This window comes from Orbicella franksi, chromosome 9 (genome assembly GCF_964199315.1).
Source record: "Orbicella franksi chromosome 9, jaOrbFran1.1, whole genome shotgun sequence".
In the NCBI taxonomy this organism is placed as follows: Eukaryota; Metazoa; Cnidaria; class Anthozoa; order Scleractinia; family Merulinidae; genus Orbicella; species Orbicella franksi.
Window position 1 is genome coordinate 17,870,734 of NC_138153.1, and position 15,487 is coordinate 17,886,220.

At 38.0% G+C, this 15,487-nt stretch overlaps 2 protein-coding genes across 2 annotated transcripts; one reads left to right on the top strand and one right to left on the bottom strand.

The window, feature by feature from the left end:
• Nucleotides 1-3,302: 3,302 nt before the first annotated feature.
• Nucleotides 3,303-4,337, top strand: LOC145497441 (neuronal acetylcholine receptor subunit beta-4-like). The gene has a single exon (XM_081477245.1). The coding sequence runs from the start codon at nt 3,368-3,370 to the stop codon at nt 4,103-4,105; it is 738 nt and encodes a 245-aa protein (XP_081333371.1). The 5' UTR covers nt 3,303-3,367; the 3' UTR covers nt 4,106-4,337.
• A 6,722-nt stretch (nt 4,338-11,059) lies between these two features.
• On the bottom strand, nt 11,060-15,219 carry LOC145497542 (neuronal acetylcholine receptor subunit alpha-5-like). The gene is made up of 5 exons (XM_081477355.1): nt 15,058-15,219; nt 14,294-14,338; nt 14,033-14,142; nt 13,567-13,790; nt 11,060-13,303 (listed from the first exon to the last, which is right to left on the bottom strand). Exons 1-5 carry the CDS (start codon nt 15,142-15,144, stop codon nt 12,507-12,509), a joined length of 1,263 nt encoding a protein of 420 aa, XP_081333481.1. The 5' UTR covers nt 15,145-15,219; the 3' UTR covers nt 11,060-12,506.
• Nucleotides 15,220-15,487: the final 268 nt, after the last annotated feature.

The window sequence follows — 15,487 nt, forward strand, 5'->3', positions numbered from 1 at the left end:
GATGGCGACTGGTACATTTACCCATAGCTCTTAGCTCACGAAAACCTTAACAACGTTCATAAAAACGTACTGAAGAGTTATAAAATCTTCAAACCTAGCATACAAAATGTCGTTCGTACAGAGAGAAATATTGTAAAAAATTGGCTTTCTTTATACCTTATAGGCTGTGTTAGGTTCGGAAGGTATTGTGGTAAAATTAAATGTACAGCCGCCATCTTTTTTCCTACGGGGGATTGGCTCATCACAATCTTGGCCAGAAACAATGAACAGCAACCTGAAAGCGTTGCTTGGGTGCAACCCCCTCTCAATCCCCTTGTACGATCAAGTGTTGCAAAACGTCCTCCCATGTTCAGCTTTTTGATGAACCCAAGCAAAGCATTACAGGACCCTTGGCTGTGCAATGATAACTTTTTTTTTGTAGCAGACACCTCTAGCTAAGATACAAGAAATATGAGAGCCCTTCAAGTTTTTGTTTTGTTTGTTTGTTTGTTTGTTTGTTTGTTTGTTTTGTTTGTTTTTTGGGGGGGAAGGGGGAGGGGGGGAAGGGGGAGGAGGGGGGGGGGACAAATTAACATATGCGTGATCATTTATTTCCAGGGAACAAGGCTAACGTTTTGGAATAATCTGAGGGAATGAGGAACATCGATGTCTACTATTTTAGTCACCAGCGGAATTCACTTCTAGGGAAGAAGGGAGAAAGAGCCAACTTATAAGGGATCAGGGGAGCCGGTATACCGCCAGGAAGGTATCCCAGGTCGGCCAGAGGTGGTTTTGATGATTATGCAGGCAGAATATTTGCCAAACAATTTGTATCTTCCACGGGACCACATAGTAATGACATTTCTATTCCAGCTCTGGCATTACGTGTCAATGGGTCAGATGAATACAGATTACGTCAGGAGCTTCTAGACAGCAATGACGTCATGGTTCGCCCTGTTACATCCACGTCTGATGCCGTAAATTTGTCATTTTTGGCTTCTATCTGGGATCTACGCCGAGGGGTTTCGTCTCTGTAATAATAAAATAACAGAGTGTGGAATCGTGAAGTTCTCAACCGTTGTTTTCAACGATGGTAGAGTCCATATTTGGCTTCCCAACTTTCATTCATATTTGAAAAATTCAGTCCGGCAGTAGTTAAAGACACCAATGTACAGTAAAGAGAAACATGAAGTATACTTTCAGCTTAAACTGTTCTCCTGAAAAACTCTCTTTAAATAGGTAGATACTTAACCCTTTCGATCCTTCCATTTTGCTTTCGACATTACTCTTTTTCTACTGTACAATTGAAAATTATGTTTTAAAGAGCTTGTCGGCAAACTCATATACCAAAAGCTGGACACAAGTGACGCCATATCAATGCCATAAAGGGGATAGCCCGAAAAAGAATGTGATTTCTACATGCACGAATACTAGTGTCTTCTAGAATCAACCGGAAATCTTTTAGCCCAGCAAATTGCTTAGAGCCAACCATTTGTCTTACAGGAAGGCAAGCGACAAGTGCTTTATACAAGTGCCTGGATTTCTCAGGTTTGCTTATGGTTTAATTTTATTTACATAATAATGTTTACCCATTTAGATATAGAAAGTTAAAGTTAACTTTTCAGGGGCAAGAGAATAGAAGAGAAGTTCACATCGATTAATGTTGCCTTTGTCTAGATTTGAGGTAACAGCTTGCTACAATTGTTACACTAATTGCCATTATTAATTTTTGTGCTTCATATAATCAATATCGTCTTGTCGTCATTACATTCACCAGGACAGGGCCGTAGCCAGAAAAGAATATGACTGAGGTAATGTGCATGAAAAGATTTTGACTGACGCAATCAAGTCCATGGTAAAATTCTCCTCCCGGGTATTCATTGTGTTTGGGATGACTATAAACAACAAAAAATGGAAAAGCAATGACTGAGCCATCATCATCATCACATCGCTATCATAATCATAATCATCGCATCATCAGAATTAGATCAAATATTTATGGTCGTAATTATTGAAAAAAATTTAAATCAAAACCTTGGCATGGCGACCAATGAACACAAACAGCGAATTGTGCAAGTTCGCGATTACAACTATATAGGGAGCGCCAATGACGGCAAGATTTTAAATATTGTACGGCAAAGTATTGGAATGCTTTTTCTTTTCTTTTATTTAAGAATAATTAATCATAATTCTTACAGAAGTGGCATAACCCTTACCTGAAATGGAGCAAAGACGATTATGGACGCATCGATCGTATCCACTTTAGCCCGAGCGAAATATGGGTCCCGGATATCATCCTCCACAATTTGTGAGTTATGTTTTACAAAGACTCTGTATTCTGCATTGGGAGCGCCTGGAACACTGAAAGATACTATAAATCTTTTTAGTATTAATTACTATTAATTAGTACCCGTGGCTTAGATACGCTCCACTTCAAATCCTTCCGCGCCACGTATATTTTTGATTTTCCATACTTTTTTGTAATTTTGTGATTGACTGCTCGATTGACTGCTCCGTTCGATCGACCGAAGGATACGAAAAGACAGAGGGACATATTTATCTTTTCCATATGGTCAACGAATGCATACTGGTTTAACTCATCACTACCCCTAAAATGTAGACTATGCTTGACCGCATAGCGGTCGTCTTTAACGCCAAAAACAGTTTTATATATGCCATCATCTTTGTACTTATTGTTTTGTAGTGAAGATCAAAGAGTTCTTCGAGCAGGTCACACTGAAATTAATGTTCAAGACCTGGGTAGTTGTGAACAGTAACGGAACATGCACATGGGATTCCCCAGCAAACTTTAAAAGCAGATGTTATGTGGAAATCAGTTCTTTTCGTTTCGACACCCAGGAATGTACGCTGCTATTTGCATCTGCGACATACGGCATCGAATTGCTTCGCATCCATTCCATGAAACCGAAAGGTAGATTGAAAACAGTTTTATCTGCTTAAAATACTTCATCAATATTAGATCACTTTTTCTTTTGAACTAGCTGAGTACGAGCGCGCTCGCCTGTTAACGAAAGTTCCCAAGAAACTACGCATCTTAAAGCGTTTCTAATGAGTTACCCCCATCAAAATTGGTAGACTGGCTTAAAAAAAGATTGGACTACTTTTTTGTGGTATAACCGAGAGAATCTTTTTTGCTACAAACCTGAGTAGAGAAGACAAAATCTATAACAGAAAAGGAGATTCTTGATTATATACCGAGCTTGAAATCCATATATCTTTTAGCCATGATAGCCAGGGATTAATTTTCTACCTCATTGATACGTATGCTTTTGTTTTCATTGCAGATAAAAATTTAAAAGACAATATTCATCATGATAATGGAGAATGGGAGATAGAAGACATAAGCGAGGAAGTGTTTAGTTCGGCAATGGACTATAAAGCCAATCCGGATCAAAAATACTTGTTTGCCCAATACACACTGGTTATCAATCGAAAGCCACTGTTCTACGTCATGCTGCTGATTATTCCTTGTTTACTTTGCACGTTGTTGGTTCTGGTCAGTTTTGCAATTCCTCCAGAAAATGACGAGAGAGTTGGGTTTTGCGCGACCGTTTTTACCTCAGTCAGCGTTTATCTGCTTATAATGGCGGAATTTCTGCCACAAAAATCAGACACGTTGCCGATTCTGGGTATCTATTACACCATAACAATGAGTGAGATCGCACTCGTACTAACCACCACTATTCTTATACTGAGTGCGTACCATTCAGCTAGAGAGCCGCCAGCTTGGCTCAAAGCACTATACAGAATGTGCAGTTGCAAGCCAAAGAGAAAGAATGAAGTCAGTGTGAGCCGGTTATTTGTGAAACCAAATGCTGTGGAGAGTGAAGCTACCACCGCTAATCGACGCGATTTAGATAAGCTGCAAGTTCCAGCCCCAGTCGATCCTGAATGTGAGCCTGCGGTGTTAAATAACTCTGAACCAGCGGAGTATGTCGAGGAGGATGACAACAGAAAAATCTGGCGCGCCACCGCCATCACCTGTGATCGAATATTCTTTTGGGTGTTTTTGCTGATATTTATTATTTCCACTGGATATTTAATTATATCGTCCAAAGCTCAGGTTTTGAGAATTAAAAACTTTAAATTAACTGACGTTGGATAGGGGGGAGACGGTGTGCTTGTGGAAGTGTGGGGTGGGGGTGTAAAGAGATTTATTACGTAACGTAAAAAAGCACTCTGTGCAAACGTTTTGCCGTGCATTCCACTTTCAAACTCGTTCACAGAAAACTTTTTCTTTAAAATCCAGTGTTTGCAGTGGTCGTGGAAACTTTCAGTAAATCAATATGGAAAAATTGGGCCCCTCGTTGGGGCATTTCAATTGCCTTATAACTAAAACATATCTTTATTTTGTTATGAAAAACCTGGAAGGTTTCCTACTGTGATGCCGTGCTTGATAAAGGACTGTTATCAAGACAACGATTGGTTTCAAAATTCATGCATTTACAACTCCACATGTAAATAAGTTTCATGTTAAGTAAAGGTGAGATGTATGTTTTTACCAAAAATATGTTTAATGTCTTTGGTCAATGCAGGCTTGAGTGCTGTCTCATGTGCTGTTAGCATCAGGTATCGCACAGAAGTAGCGATAGATCAATGTACAAAAAAGTGAGGCACTGATATTTTCGATTTTGTTTAATTTCTCCTGTAAAAGAAATGTTGGGACAATGCCATAATTTTGAGTTATGGACAATCTTGAGAAGTTCAGTTACGTGTCAAAGAAGTGCGTCCGTTTAGAAATTAAAGTGTTGCATTATGTTTTCCCCGCTATCGAAAATTGAAGAAAAGCAATCTTTACCCTTAGTTGTAATAAATACCAGGTTGTTGTTTTGTACTTTTGTGAACTCACTATTTCAGACATGTAAATGCAACCATGACGTTATAATATATACATGTAATAAAATAGTGACCGCGTTTGCAAGTGAATGTAAGGGTGCATTTGATTATAATTATAGTTTGACTCGCATAATTTTTTTGGGTAATGAAACGTCTATAAAGTAATGGATTGTTGCGGTCAACGCACGCTTTGTGTAATTAATATACACCATGTGTCATTCCATCCAGATATTTTGTTAGAAGCATTTTGCAAGGCCCCCGCATACAACCCCATTAACTTGTCCAATTTTGGGCCAAGCGCCTAAGAACAGCGTATAGTGGGACAAACTTCATCAATAAGTGGTAAAAGTAAAGTCCCCATTAAGCGGAGGCAGGGGGTTGGGGCAAGAGCAAACTGATTCTCATTATTTTTTAAAAAGGTATTTTACTCAAAATTAAAATTTAAAAGAAAAGAAAAAAAATAATAATAACAATAATAATAATAATAGTAATAATGATAGTAGTAATAATAATAATAGCAAAAATGAAAAGCGAAGCATGCGCGGAAGACACGCTTAATCGAAGCGTTTGCGTGGGTCACCTTCGTGTTGTTTTCACGTGGTTATTTTTTTCATCATTGCTGCTTTTGGAATTAATTCATTAAATCTAAAATTTGCATTCTCAAACCAAGACTTGGCGGTGATTTTAGCTAGTCTGATGTCATCACGCGTAAGGGCTATTGTTACAGGACGTTTTTATGGCAACACGGTATTTTCAAAGGGCATTCACCGCAATATGGGGTTTTAAATCGAAATTTTCTGCTTTAGTGAGATTTTAGTAATGATCAATAGTTCATTTATCAAAACGAAAACTTGCTATTGACGTTGTTATTTGAGACCAAGAGACTTTTGTTGTTATCTCTTGTTGAGACACAGCGGCCTAGGCTGTGTATGGAAGATCTTTACCTTTGAATTTATTAAGACCAAATCTACTCTGTAGGCCTTGTGATCGGCGATTAAATGAGTTTAGAGTATTCAGGGCCTCTATGTTTATAGAGAGGAAACCGATGAAACTGAAACTCGCTAAAATCGCGTTGAAATGGCCCCAAAACGGCATGGAGACAAAAGTAACAAACAGGCGAGTCGAAGTAATTCGTTTTTGTTCAATTTCTTTTCCATTTTTCGATCTATTACATACAATCGTTACATGCCCATAGAAATTGTTATATTTACGCTGTTGCGCAATGTCACATAATAATGTTCACGGCTCCCAAGGAGCTTGGGATACCTGTGATGGCGGTCGCAGCGCGATGCTTTGAATTCGACAAAACTCAACGCGATGAGTTGCCTATTAGAGAGGACGCCTCCCTGATGTTCTCAGTTGTCAAAGTAGCACAAGACCAACCAGTGTCTCTCCTCTGTCGCTCCGGAAGGGCGGGAACATGAGAGTCCGTGGGAACCACGTTGCTCTTTCCTTCCATTTCATCAGTCACTGAAGATGGCAGCGCTGATGTACTCCTTGATGCCAAATACATTTACGTAAAACAAAACTTTAGTGATGGAAGGGTCATTAACATAACTGCTGACCAGAATTGAAATATATACCCTTCTTAAGATTTTCTCTAAGGCTCATGTTGAACGTTTTAGTACTACAAGATTACATCACTGATTTACATTTTGATGCCAAGACTGATTCAGGTGCAACAGAAAATTGATGGAAGTATCAACATCATCGCTGACTAGAAATAAAACAGACATTGCTGTTATTGTTGTTGTTATTATTATTATTATGCAGATGTGGTAAATCTGTATGCTAAAAAATAAAAGTCCACTGTAGGCCAAGGGGACATTGGCTGCGCAAACCATCTACAAAGGAATGTAAGTTTGATGTCAGAGAGATTTTATGTGAAGTGGGTGGTTTTTTTTTTTCATCTGGGCTTCAAAATGACGATTACATTTAAGTTCATTTAGCATTTACAATTTTCATCTCCAAAGGATTTTGGGAAGTTTCATTATTCCATAAATCACCTCGCAAGCTGCAAATGTTCAGAAAACAAGAAATACAATGTCCCTAAAATTTCCAACTACTAAAAACATGTTAAATGAAATTCATAAAATAAGCTGCAGGTTCCTAATTAAAATGAATGCATATCAATAATTATCAATAAATTAAATACAGTAATTGAGTGTGATCGAGCTCAATACAGAGCCGAACGTAAGATAAGATTTTTTTTCTTGCCTTGGAAATAACAGTCTCTAAAGAGTCAATGTTTATAGTCCCTATTCCGCCTACTGCCATGTTCGTCGCTCAGTATTTTCGTCCGCCATACTGAATACTCTACGTTTAAAACATTTTCCGCTGACCGACATACCCGACAGTATAAATTCTGAATTAAGTGCGACACAAGTGCGACGTATGAATCCAGAGTCGCATTTCTGCCGCACTTAATTTTTGATTTTGTCACCTCTTCTGCAGATAGCAATGACATGACCATCAATACTCCTTTTAATTTCTGGGAATTTTCCACGCTAAAGTTTGCGGATATCAGCTAACTTATTATGACGCGAAGTCCGACAACAACGAGTTGTTAAATTTCCAGAAGCCTGGCCCACGAGGGGGTTCGTGTTCGGTGAAAGATATAGAGAGCAGGACTGCAGAGTGGTCAGAATAAATATTTGGAATTATTTTGCTCTCGCAAATTCGATTACTCAGTTGATTTGAAATGAAGAGGTGATCTAGTCTACATTGTATTTTCATCGAGGGGTTCGCCCACGTAGGGCCAAATGAGAATTATTGAATTTCTTAATTCCAGAGTTCGCCAAAAAGCATCAGAGAACTGAAGACAAGGGTTTGTTCTGGGAAATGATTAAAATGGAAATCAGAGCATTCACAATAAAATTTTCGAAAAAAAAAGCAAAAAGCAAGCGTGACGAAGAGTCTGCCCTTTTGTCGGAGATGATCAGGCTGCAGTGCAAGCTCCAGACAGCGTACAGCGATTCCCTAAGGAGCGAAATAGAAAGAGTAAAAACCAAGCTTTCAAAAATAGCAAGCGTTAAGACGCGTGGCACGATTATACGAAGCAGAGCGCGCTGGTATGAACATGGCGAGAAAAACAGTAAGTATTTCTGCAATTTAGAAAAAACAAACCAAAGGAAAAAACATATAACGGCCTTAAAAGTCAATGATCACGCAAAATTAACCGACCCGAGGGAGATTCTTGAAGAGGAAGAGCGCTTTTTTAAACAGATATATACATCAAAAAACACGAATCCGAACGGCTCGGAGTTTATCGAATTCTTTAATACGGAAAATGTATTGTCAGAAGAAACTGCAAAAATTTGCGAAGGCATTATGTCTATCGATGAATGTAAACGAGCGCTTATGAAGATGGAAAGCAATAAAACACCAGGTACAGATGGCCTCACTTCAGAGTTCTATCGCTTTTTTTGGAACGCTGTTGGTAAATTCATGGTGGAAAGTTTTAATTATGCATTTCAACACGGATCACTTTCTATCTCTCAACGACAAGGTATTATCTCTTTAATCCCAAAAAAGAACAAGAACGCGGAATATTTAACAAATTGGAGACCAGTTTCGCTACTTAATGTTGACTACAAAATTGCGACCAAAACTATCGCTCTTCGCTTGGAAAAGATCTTGCCAAGCGTAATACATCCTTGTCAGTCCGGCTACGTAAAAAGTAGATTCATTGGAGAAAGTATCAGACTAATAGCAGACACAATGGACTTCACTAAAATTAAAAATATACCAGGTATAGCTGTTTTCTTAGATTTCGAGAAAGCTTTTGATTCAATTGAATGGAATTTTATCCAAAAATGCCTTGAATCTTTCAACTTTGGACCAAATCTCCGGCAATGGGTCAGCGTGTTCTATAAAGACATCTCTAGTTGTGTCATTAACAATGGTGTTGCCTCTAAACACTTCTACTTAGAACGCGGTGTCCGTCAGGGTTGTCCCCTTTCAGGCATACTCTTTGTTATCGCTATGGAGCTTCTTGCCCAAAGTATAAAACGGTCAAAAGACATCAAGGGCATACATATCCAGGGAAATGAAGAGGTCAAGCTCACACAGTATGCTGACGACACAACTGCCCTTCTTGCTGATGTCCAGTCAGTTTCTAATTTATTTTACTTACTCTCACTGTTTGAAAAATGCTCTGGCCTAAAAATAAATCAGGCAAAATCAGAAATGCTATGGCTTGGCTCCATGCGCCATAGGAAAGACGCAATTTGCAACCTCCAAATCAGCGATGATCCCGTTTACGCGCTCGGTGTGCATTTTACCTATAATATTGAATTGTCTCATAAGAAAAATTTCTTTGAAAAATTAGGATCCCTAAAGAAAACCTTAAGTGTCTGGTCCCGAAGAGACTTATCTATATACGGTAGAATAAATATTGTTAAAACGTTGGCCCTCTCCAAACTTGTATTCATCTCCAGTGTTATGGAGACTCCAAAAAACTTTGCAACAGAGGTCAATAAAATAGTGTTCGATTTTATCTGGAAGCAAAAACCCGCCAAAATAAAAAAGACAACCCTCATCAAGAAAAAATCGGATGGCGGTCTTGGCATGAAAGATTTTGTACTTTTCGATAAGGCTTTGAAACTAACTTGGGTAAAACGGCTGTGCTCAGACTCAGATGCACCGTGGAAGTATATTCCAAAATCGTTTCTCTCTACTGTCGGCGGTACTGAGATCTTTCAATGTAATTATGACTACAACTTTCTTGATCTTAATGGCCATCTTCCTGAATTTTACAAACAAATTATTCATCATTGGCAAGAAATCGTGTCTACGACACCTCACAGCAAGACCGAGATACTGTCTCAGACAATCTGGAACAACAAATTCATTACGATTGACAAAAAAATGGTATATCTACCTCATTGGCACCGAGCAGGTATAAAGCAAATTTCAGACCTTTTTGACGAGCGTGAAAATTGCTTCCTGCCTTTCCTTTCCTTGCGCAATAAATACATGCTAAATTGCAACTTTTTACAATATTATAGTCTTTTATCTGCGATCCCTCAAAGTTGGAAGAAGCTCCTTCACGTTAATTCTGGCGATTCTACTACACCTCCGCCGCCAATCTGTAATATAACGTGCAAGATGTTATACGACAAACTGTTAACCTTAGAAAATCTTCAACCTCCCACTTCAGAAAAAAAACTCTTATCATACGGCATCGCAAAAGAGAATCTAAATAAAATTTATCTTCTGCCTTTCACAGCCACAAAAGAAGTTAAATTGGCAATGTTTCAGCACAAAATTATACACAACATTTTAGCCACGAACAGTATATTATACAAAATGAACAAGGTTGCCTCCCCATTCTGCCCTTTCTGTCCCTCTGATAGTCAAAACATACGTCATTTGTTTATTAGCTGTCCGCAAGCGTCTTCCTTTTGGTATAAGTTCCAAAGTTGGTATTCTACTGTAAGTAACGCGAGTTTACTTCTCTCCGAGCCAGAGGTATTATTTGAAATTACTCGTCCTTGTACTCACCGTTTGACCCTCAACCACCTCATAATACTAGGCAAATATTTTCTTTATATCAACGCTCTAAATAATACTATGTTCGTTTTCAGCGACTTCATCTCATTAGTGCAGGATAAAATCGAGATAGAAAAATATATTGCTGCAACGTCGAATGGCGAAAGGGAATTTCAACAGAAGTGGAAATTCCTTCTCACCATTTAAGGCGTTTCCCGTAGTAATTAGTTGCAAGGTCTTTGTTTCTCTTTTTTTTTGTTTGTTTTGTTGTTGTTGTTGTTTTTTTGTATAATTAAGTAATTACATTGTCATAATAAGCAATCAATGTGTATTGTAAGTAAGTAACGTAATGCCAAGTATTGTAAATAGGTGTTTTTTTTTTATGTATTGTAAGTGACGTTTGTAAGACGGTAAAAGCATTAGAAATAATAATAATAATAATAATAATAATAATAATGATGATGATGATAACAATAATGTAGTGTATTGTAAGTAGGTTAGTTATTGTTGTGAGTAGAGTAAGGCAATGTAAGTAATTGTGTGTTTAGCAATAAAAAAAAAAAATAAAAAAAAAAAAATTATGACGCGAAGTGGCTTTGTGAGATCAACGTAGCAACATTAGCCACATACAACTAGCTATACGCTGCTTGGCAAGCTGGTTTTGGGACTTGCGCGTATGTTGATTTTCAATTTGTGACATTTCTCTACGTTCTAAGTATTAACTCCGTGACATTGAGGGCAAGACCTCATGATTACATGACTGCATGACTACACAAATAAATGATTATTTCTCTGACTGAGTGACTGAGTGACTGAGTGACTGAGTGACTGAGTGACTGAGTAACTAACAAAAATACAAAATAACATTTACCATATCCGTATACAGTTCATTAGAAAAAATCACAGCTCTTATTACATTTGTGAGCCAAGAATCTCTTTCCTTTTTTGAAACATTGAATTGATATAATTTCCTATAATTTTAGATGTAACCGTGTTTTCTGCTCTAAGTAAGTACTTTGTCTCCTAGTTATATCTTAAACTGGGGTAATGGGTGTCAGAGTTTGAAATACGTGAGTGCAGCTCACGTCTTAATGTGAGTGACTGAGTACCTGAGTGAGTGAGTGAATGAGTGAGTGAGTGAGTGAGTGAGTGAGTGAGTGAGTAGTAGTATATCTTTATTGCGCCTTACTCTCCAAAGGGAGGTATTGGTCTGTTTACAATAAAGGTTTAACATTAACTAGTACAATAAGAAGTAACATTCACTTGATTCTTTTATAATTCAAATAAAATTAAATAAAAATCATAATGCTCATTTCGTTTGTAAGTTGAGAATCTCTTTTCTTTTTTTAAACATTAAGTTGATATATTTACCAATAACTTGAGCTATAACATTTAAAACGGCTTTGCAGTCTTAAAAATCTACATCTAGAACGCAGGAGACCGTTATTAAGCTGCATTGAAAGTCTATAGATCAACGCAGATGAGAAGAAAATTGTTACTCGACCGATACCAGTTAATCAGTGAAATCAACGTTTATGGTTTATAACCGAAAACTCAAAACTTTTTTTCTTTCATTGTGATTCACACTACTTACAACACTGGTACGTCTAATTACCCAATTTACAACAGTGATGCATCTGCTAATTACAACAGCGACAACTATTTACAGTAATACAGCTACGTACACTACTTACACTATTTAACAATACGATACAATTACAGATGCCACTTACAGTACTTCAATTTGCATAACTTACTCAACAAAAAAATACAATTACTTATTTAACTTACGATACTAACACTCACACTACTTACAATATAATACGACTACTGATGATGCTTACATTCATATTATAACAACAGTAGTAAAACACTAATAACTGATTTTGCCACCGAGACTGATTATATATTGAAAATTGAATTAAATTAATTTAACTTTGGCATTTTTCAGCTCTCCATTGAAAAGATAGCACTGACATCAATTCAAGAAGATTGAAAGTTTTTTTTTTTTCCAACATTTTGCAAGAATAATAATATTTTTGAGTTTGCACAACTAAAATCCCAAACTTTCGGATTAGGTTTGGAGTTCTATTTGGAGAAAGATCACATGCAATCCTTAAAAATAGTAGCTGTATTTTAGATGGCGTAAAGCTAACTCTATGCTCATTATTGAACCATCAAAACCTAAAAATAGGACGAAATTTCATGAGATATCCAGTGGAGGCAAGAAACATAATCAGAAACAGCCAGAAGAAGAAGCGATCACACGCGACAGCCACAGCGCGCCAGACCTTTCTATTGTCATCTTCTGCGCACTCATTGTCCTCGTTTAAGACGACTGGCTTTTCTTCGGGATCAACTTGTACTGGGACATGTGCAGTTACATCTGCATCATCTCCCACAATGGTTATGTCGTTTGCTACGGCATTTCGTTTTGACAGGAATTTCTTCAATTTTAATTTGCTTGCACGTTCAATCCCTTTCTTTGGCTTGGGTTTCCGCACTCTGCATAGGGCCTTGAAACAGGCAGGCGGCTCGCTTACGGAATGGTACACCCTTAACACAAGAATGGTGGCCATCAGTGCGGCAGCTATCTCGACCATCGTAATGGTGTAATATATGCCGAGGATGGGTAGTGTGTCTGACTTTTCTGGCAGCATGTCGGTCATTATGATCAGATAAAAGCTGACTGAGATCATAATGGTGGCACAGAAGCCGATTCTCTCTCCATTTTCGGGAGGAATGGCAAAACTGATCAGAACCAGCATGGTGCAAAGCACACAAGGAACAATCAGCAACATGATGTAGTACAACGGTCTGCGCTTAATTTTCAGGCTGTATTTGGCAAAGGAGTATTTTTGGGCCGAATTCACTCTTTGCTCCATTGCCGAAAGGTACATTGTTTCGTTCAGGCATTCAATTTCCCATTCTCCATTGTTGTTATGGAGTTTCTCTTTTGTTGGTTGGCATTCATCTGAAACAAAAAAGAAAATTTACTTATCAGGTACAGGGCCTAGCAACTATTCTTTTAAGGGAATAATATACAAGCAACAGTTAACAGCACAAAGAAATGAAATGGTCACAAATAAATTTGGAACAAAAATAAAATAACTGAACAACTTCAGACATGTGTACCGGAGTTAGTGACCTCTATGCAAACGATCAAACATCACATTTTTTTCTGCTGACTAATTTGTGGTGTCTATTCTGTGGTGTAATAAAGTGTTTTCAGTCTACCTCCAGGATGTATTGAATGAATGCGGAGTGACTCGCTTCCGTACGTGGCAGATCCAAAGAGAAGGTAGCATTGCTGCTCGTCGAAAGGAAACGAGCTGATTTCAACATTACATCTGCTTTCAATATTTGCTGGAGATTCCCAGTTGCATGAGCCATCGCTGTTGAGCACTACCCAGTTCTTGAAAATTTCGGTGTGGCCTGCTTGGAGAACCTGTTTATCTCCACTACAAAGCAACAACAAAGTGTCAGTTTAAATATATTAGTGGTAAGATAGGTGGTAAGCAGGATTTCAGTTCAAGCATGAGTATATTTACATAAAATACATTTTTTCACATTTTTTTCGTGTAATTTGCACGGCTTTGTAAAAGATTGCTTGACTGTGAAATGAATACCAATGTAAATGAAGATACTATTATTATTAGGCGGTTCATCTGCCAATCTGTACAGCTACCTCAGTCCCACTTACTTATTGTACAGGACGATATCTGGAACCCAAATTTCTTTTGAGCTGACATGGATTCTGTCGATACCTCCATACTTGTCTTTGTCCCAAACGAGAAAGGGGTTATTCCACTTCTGAAAGTATATCAATCACCAAAAGAGTTGTTATACCACACAACGGATTGCTTTCAGGTACAATTAGAGGACAGCGATAGGTTTGCAATCACTGGATGAATAATGCTGAGTCGAGCTCGGTTTTCAATATACCATGAATTTTTGAACAAACCTGTGAGATCCAGACACTTGTTAAAAGCATTTGGCGCTTGCTTTCCTGTAAAATTAACGGCTGATCATGAATTATTGAATTACCATGTTTACTCTATCTCGGAGCATTGCGTGATCATTCTAAATGATGGCTCCGAAGAAGACTACGTGGCGCTAATTTTCGCGTCATACCTACAGACAGCAGAATTCTTGCGTGTGCCAGCGACGCCTTTTTCAATTTATCAATGGAAATCGAATACTAATGTACGTCACTTGTGTAGAGCTGATGCTCCAAGGGCGTTCCAGAAAAAAAACAAACAAACAAACAAAAAAACAACAACAACAACAACAACAAAAACATTACCTAAAGGTACAAAAAGATCAAAATTGTGACAGGATGTATTCGAAAACAGGGATAAAAATTCCACAATCATTTATAAATGTGTACGATTATTCAAAAACTACATGTTTTGGCTAATTAGTGACACAAGCTTGATAATTTTTGATTCTCGACCTCTGCCAATTTTTTCCAAGTGTACGATGGTTGAGCAACATCGATCTGGAATTATTATTAATCGATGCCATCTCTTTGCTCCTTATTCTCGTCAGCAATGATGCATGGAATTTCTCTATATCAACAGGCAAAGAGACAAAAGGCAGACACATTAACAAGAAGAAAGATAGATGGACTCATAAGGGTAAAAAAAGATCGCGGACCAACATAACAGGTAGTGGATCAAAAGCTGGAAGTATTGTCAACATCTCAAATGCTAATTAAGGACATACCAAATCAGCCAATGCCCAAACTGTCAGAGAAAAAGACACATTTACAGCATCAGAACTTGATGTGACTGGGCGAACCATGACGTCCATATTCCTTAAAAGCTCCTGACGCAGTTTGTATTCCTCTGAGTCATTGACGCTTAACGTAACTCCTGAGGTGGAAATAGAGAAAAGCTTTGCTTTTGCATCACTTAACTTAGTGATTGGGTAAAGATTCAATCAAACAGTGGTGACAATTGCACACATTTCCCTAGAATCTGCTCTAGACACATGCATTTCTCAGTCTTGAATGGGTCACTGGATTGTCTACTTCCTTTGCGATTGACTTAGGGTGCGTTCCTTTGGTGTGATCTGGATCAGGATCAGTGATCCAAGATCTGTCTGGATCATGGTGCATCAAAGGATCAGTCTCTCCTACACCTGATGCAAACAC

What these genes read in the sequence shown, in the direction of transcription:
- LOC145497441 (XM_081477245.1), top strand. Translation starts at nt 3,368, where the DNA reads ATGGACTATAAAGCCAATCCGGATCAAAAATACTTGTTTGCCCAATAC.
- LOC145497542 (XM_081477355.1), bottom strand. Translation starts at nt 15,144, where the DNA reads ATGGACGTCATGGTTCGCCCAGTCACATCAAGTTCTGATGCTGTAAAT. An exon ending in TTTGGGCATTGGCTGATTTG is followed by an intron (nt 14,339 to 15,057) that starts GTATGTCCTTAA and finishes TTAATTTTACAG; the next exon opens with GAAAGCAAGCGCCAAATGCT. An exon ending in CAAGTGTCTGGATCTCACAG is followed by an intron (nt 14,143 to 14,293) that starts GTTTGTTCAAAA and finishes ATATACTTTCAG; the next exon opens with AAGTGGAATAACCCCTTTCT.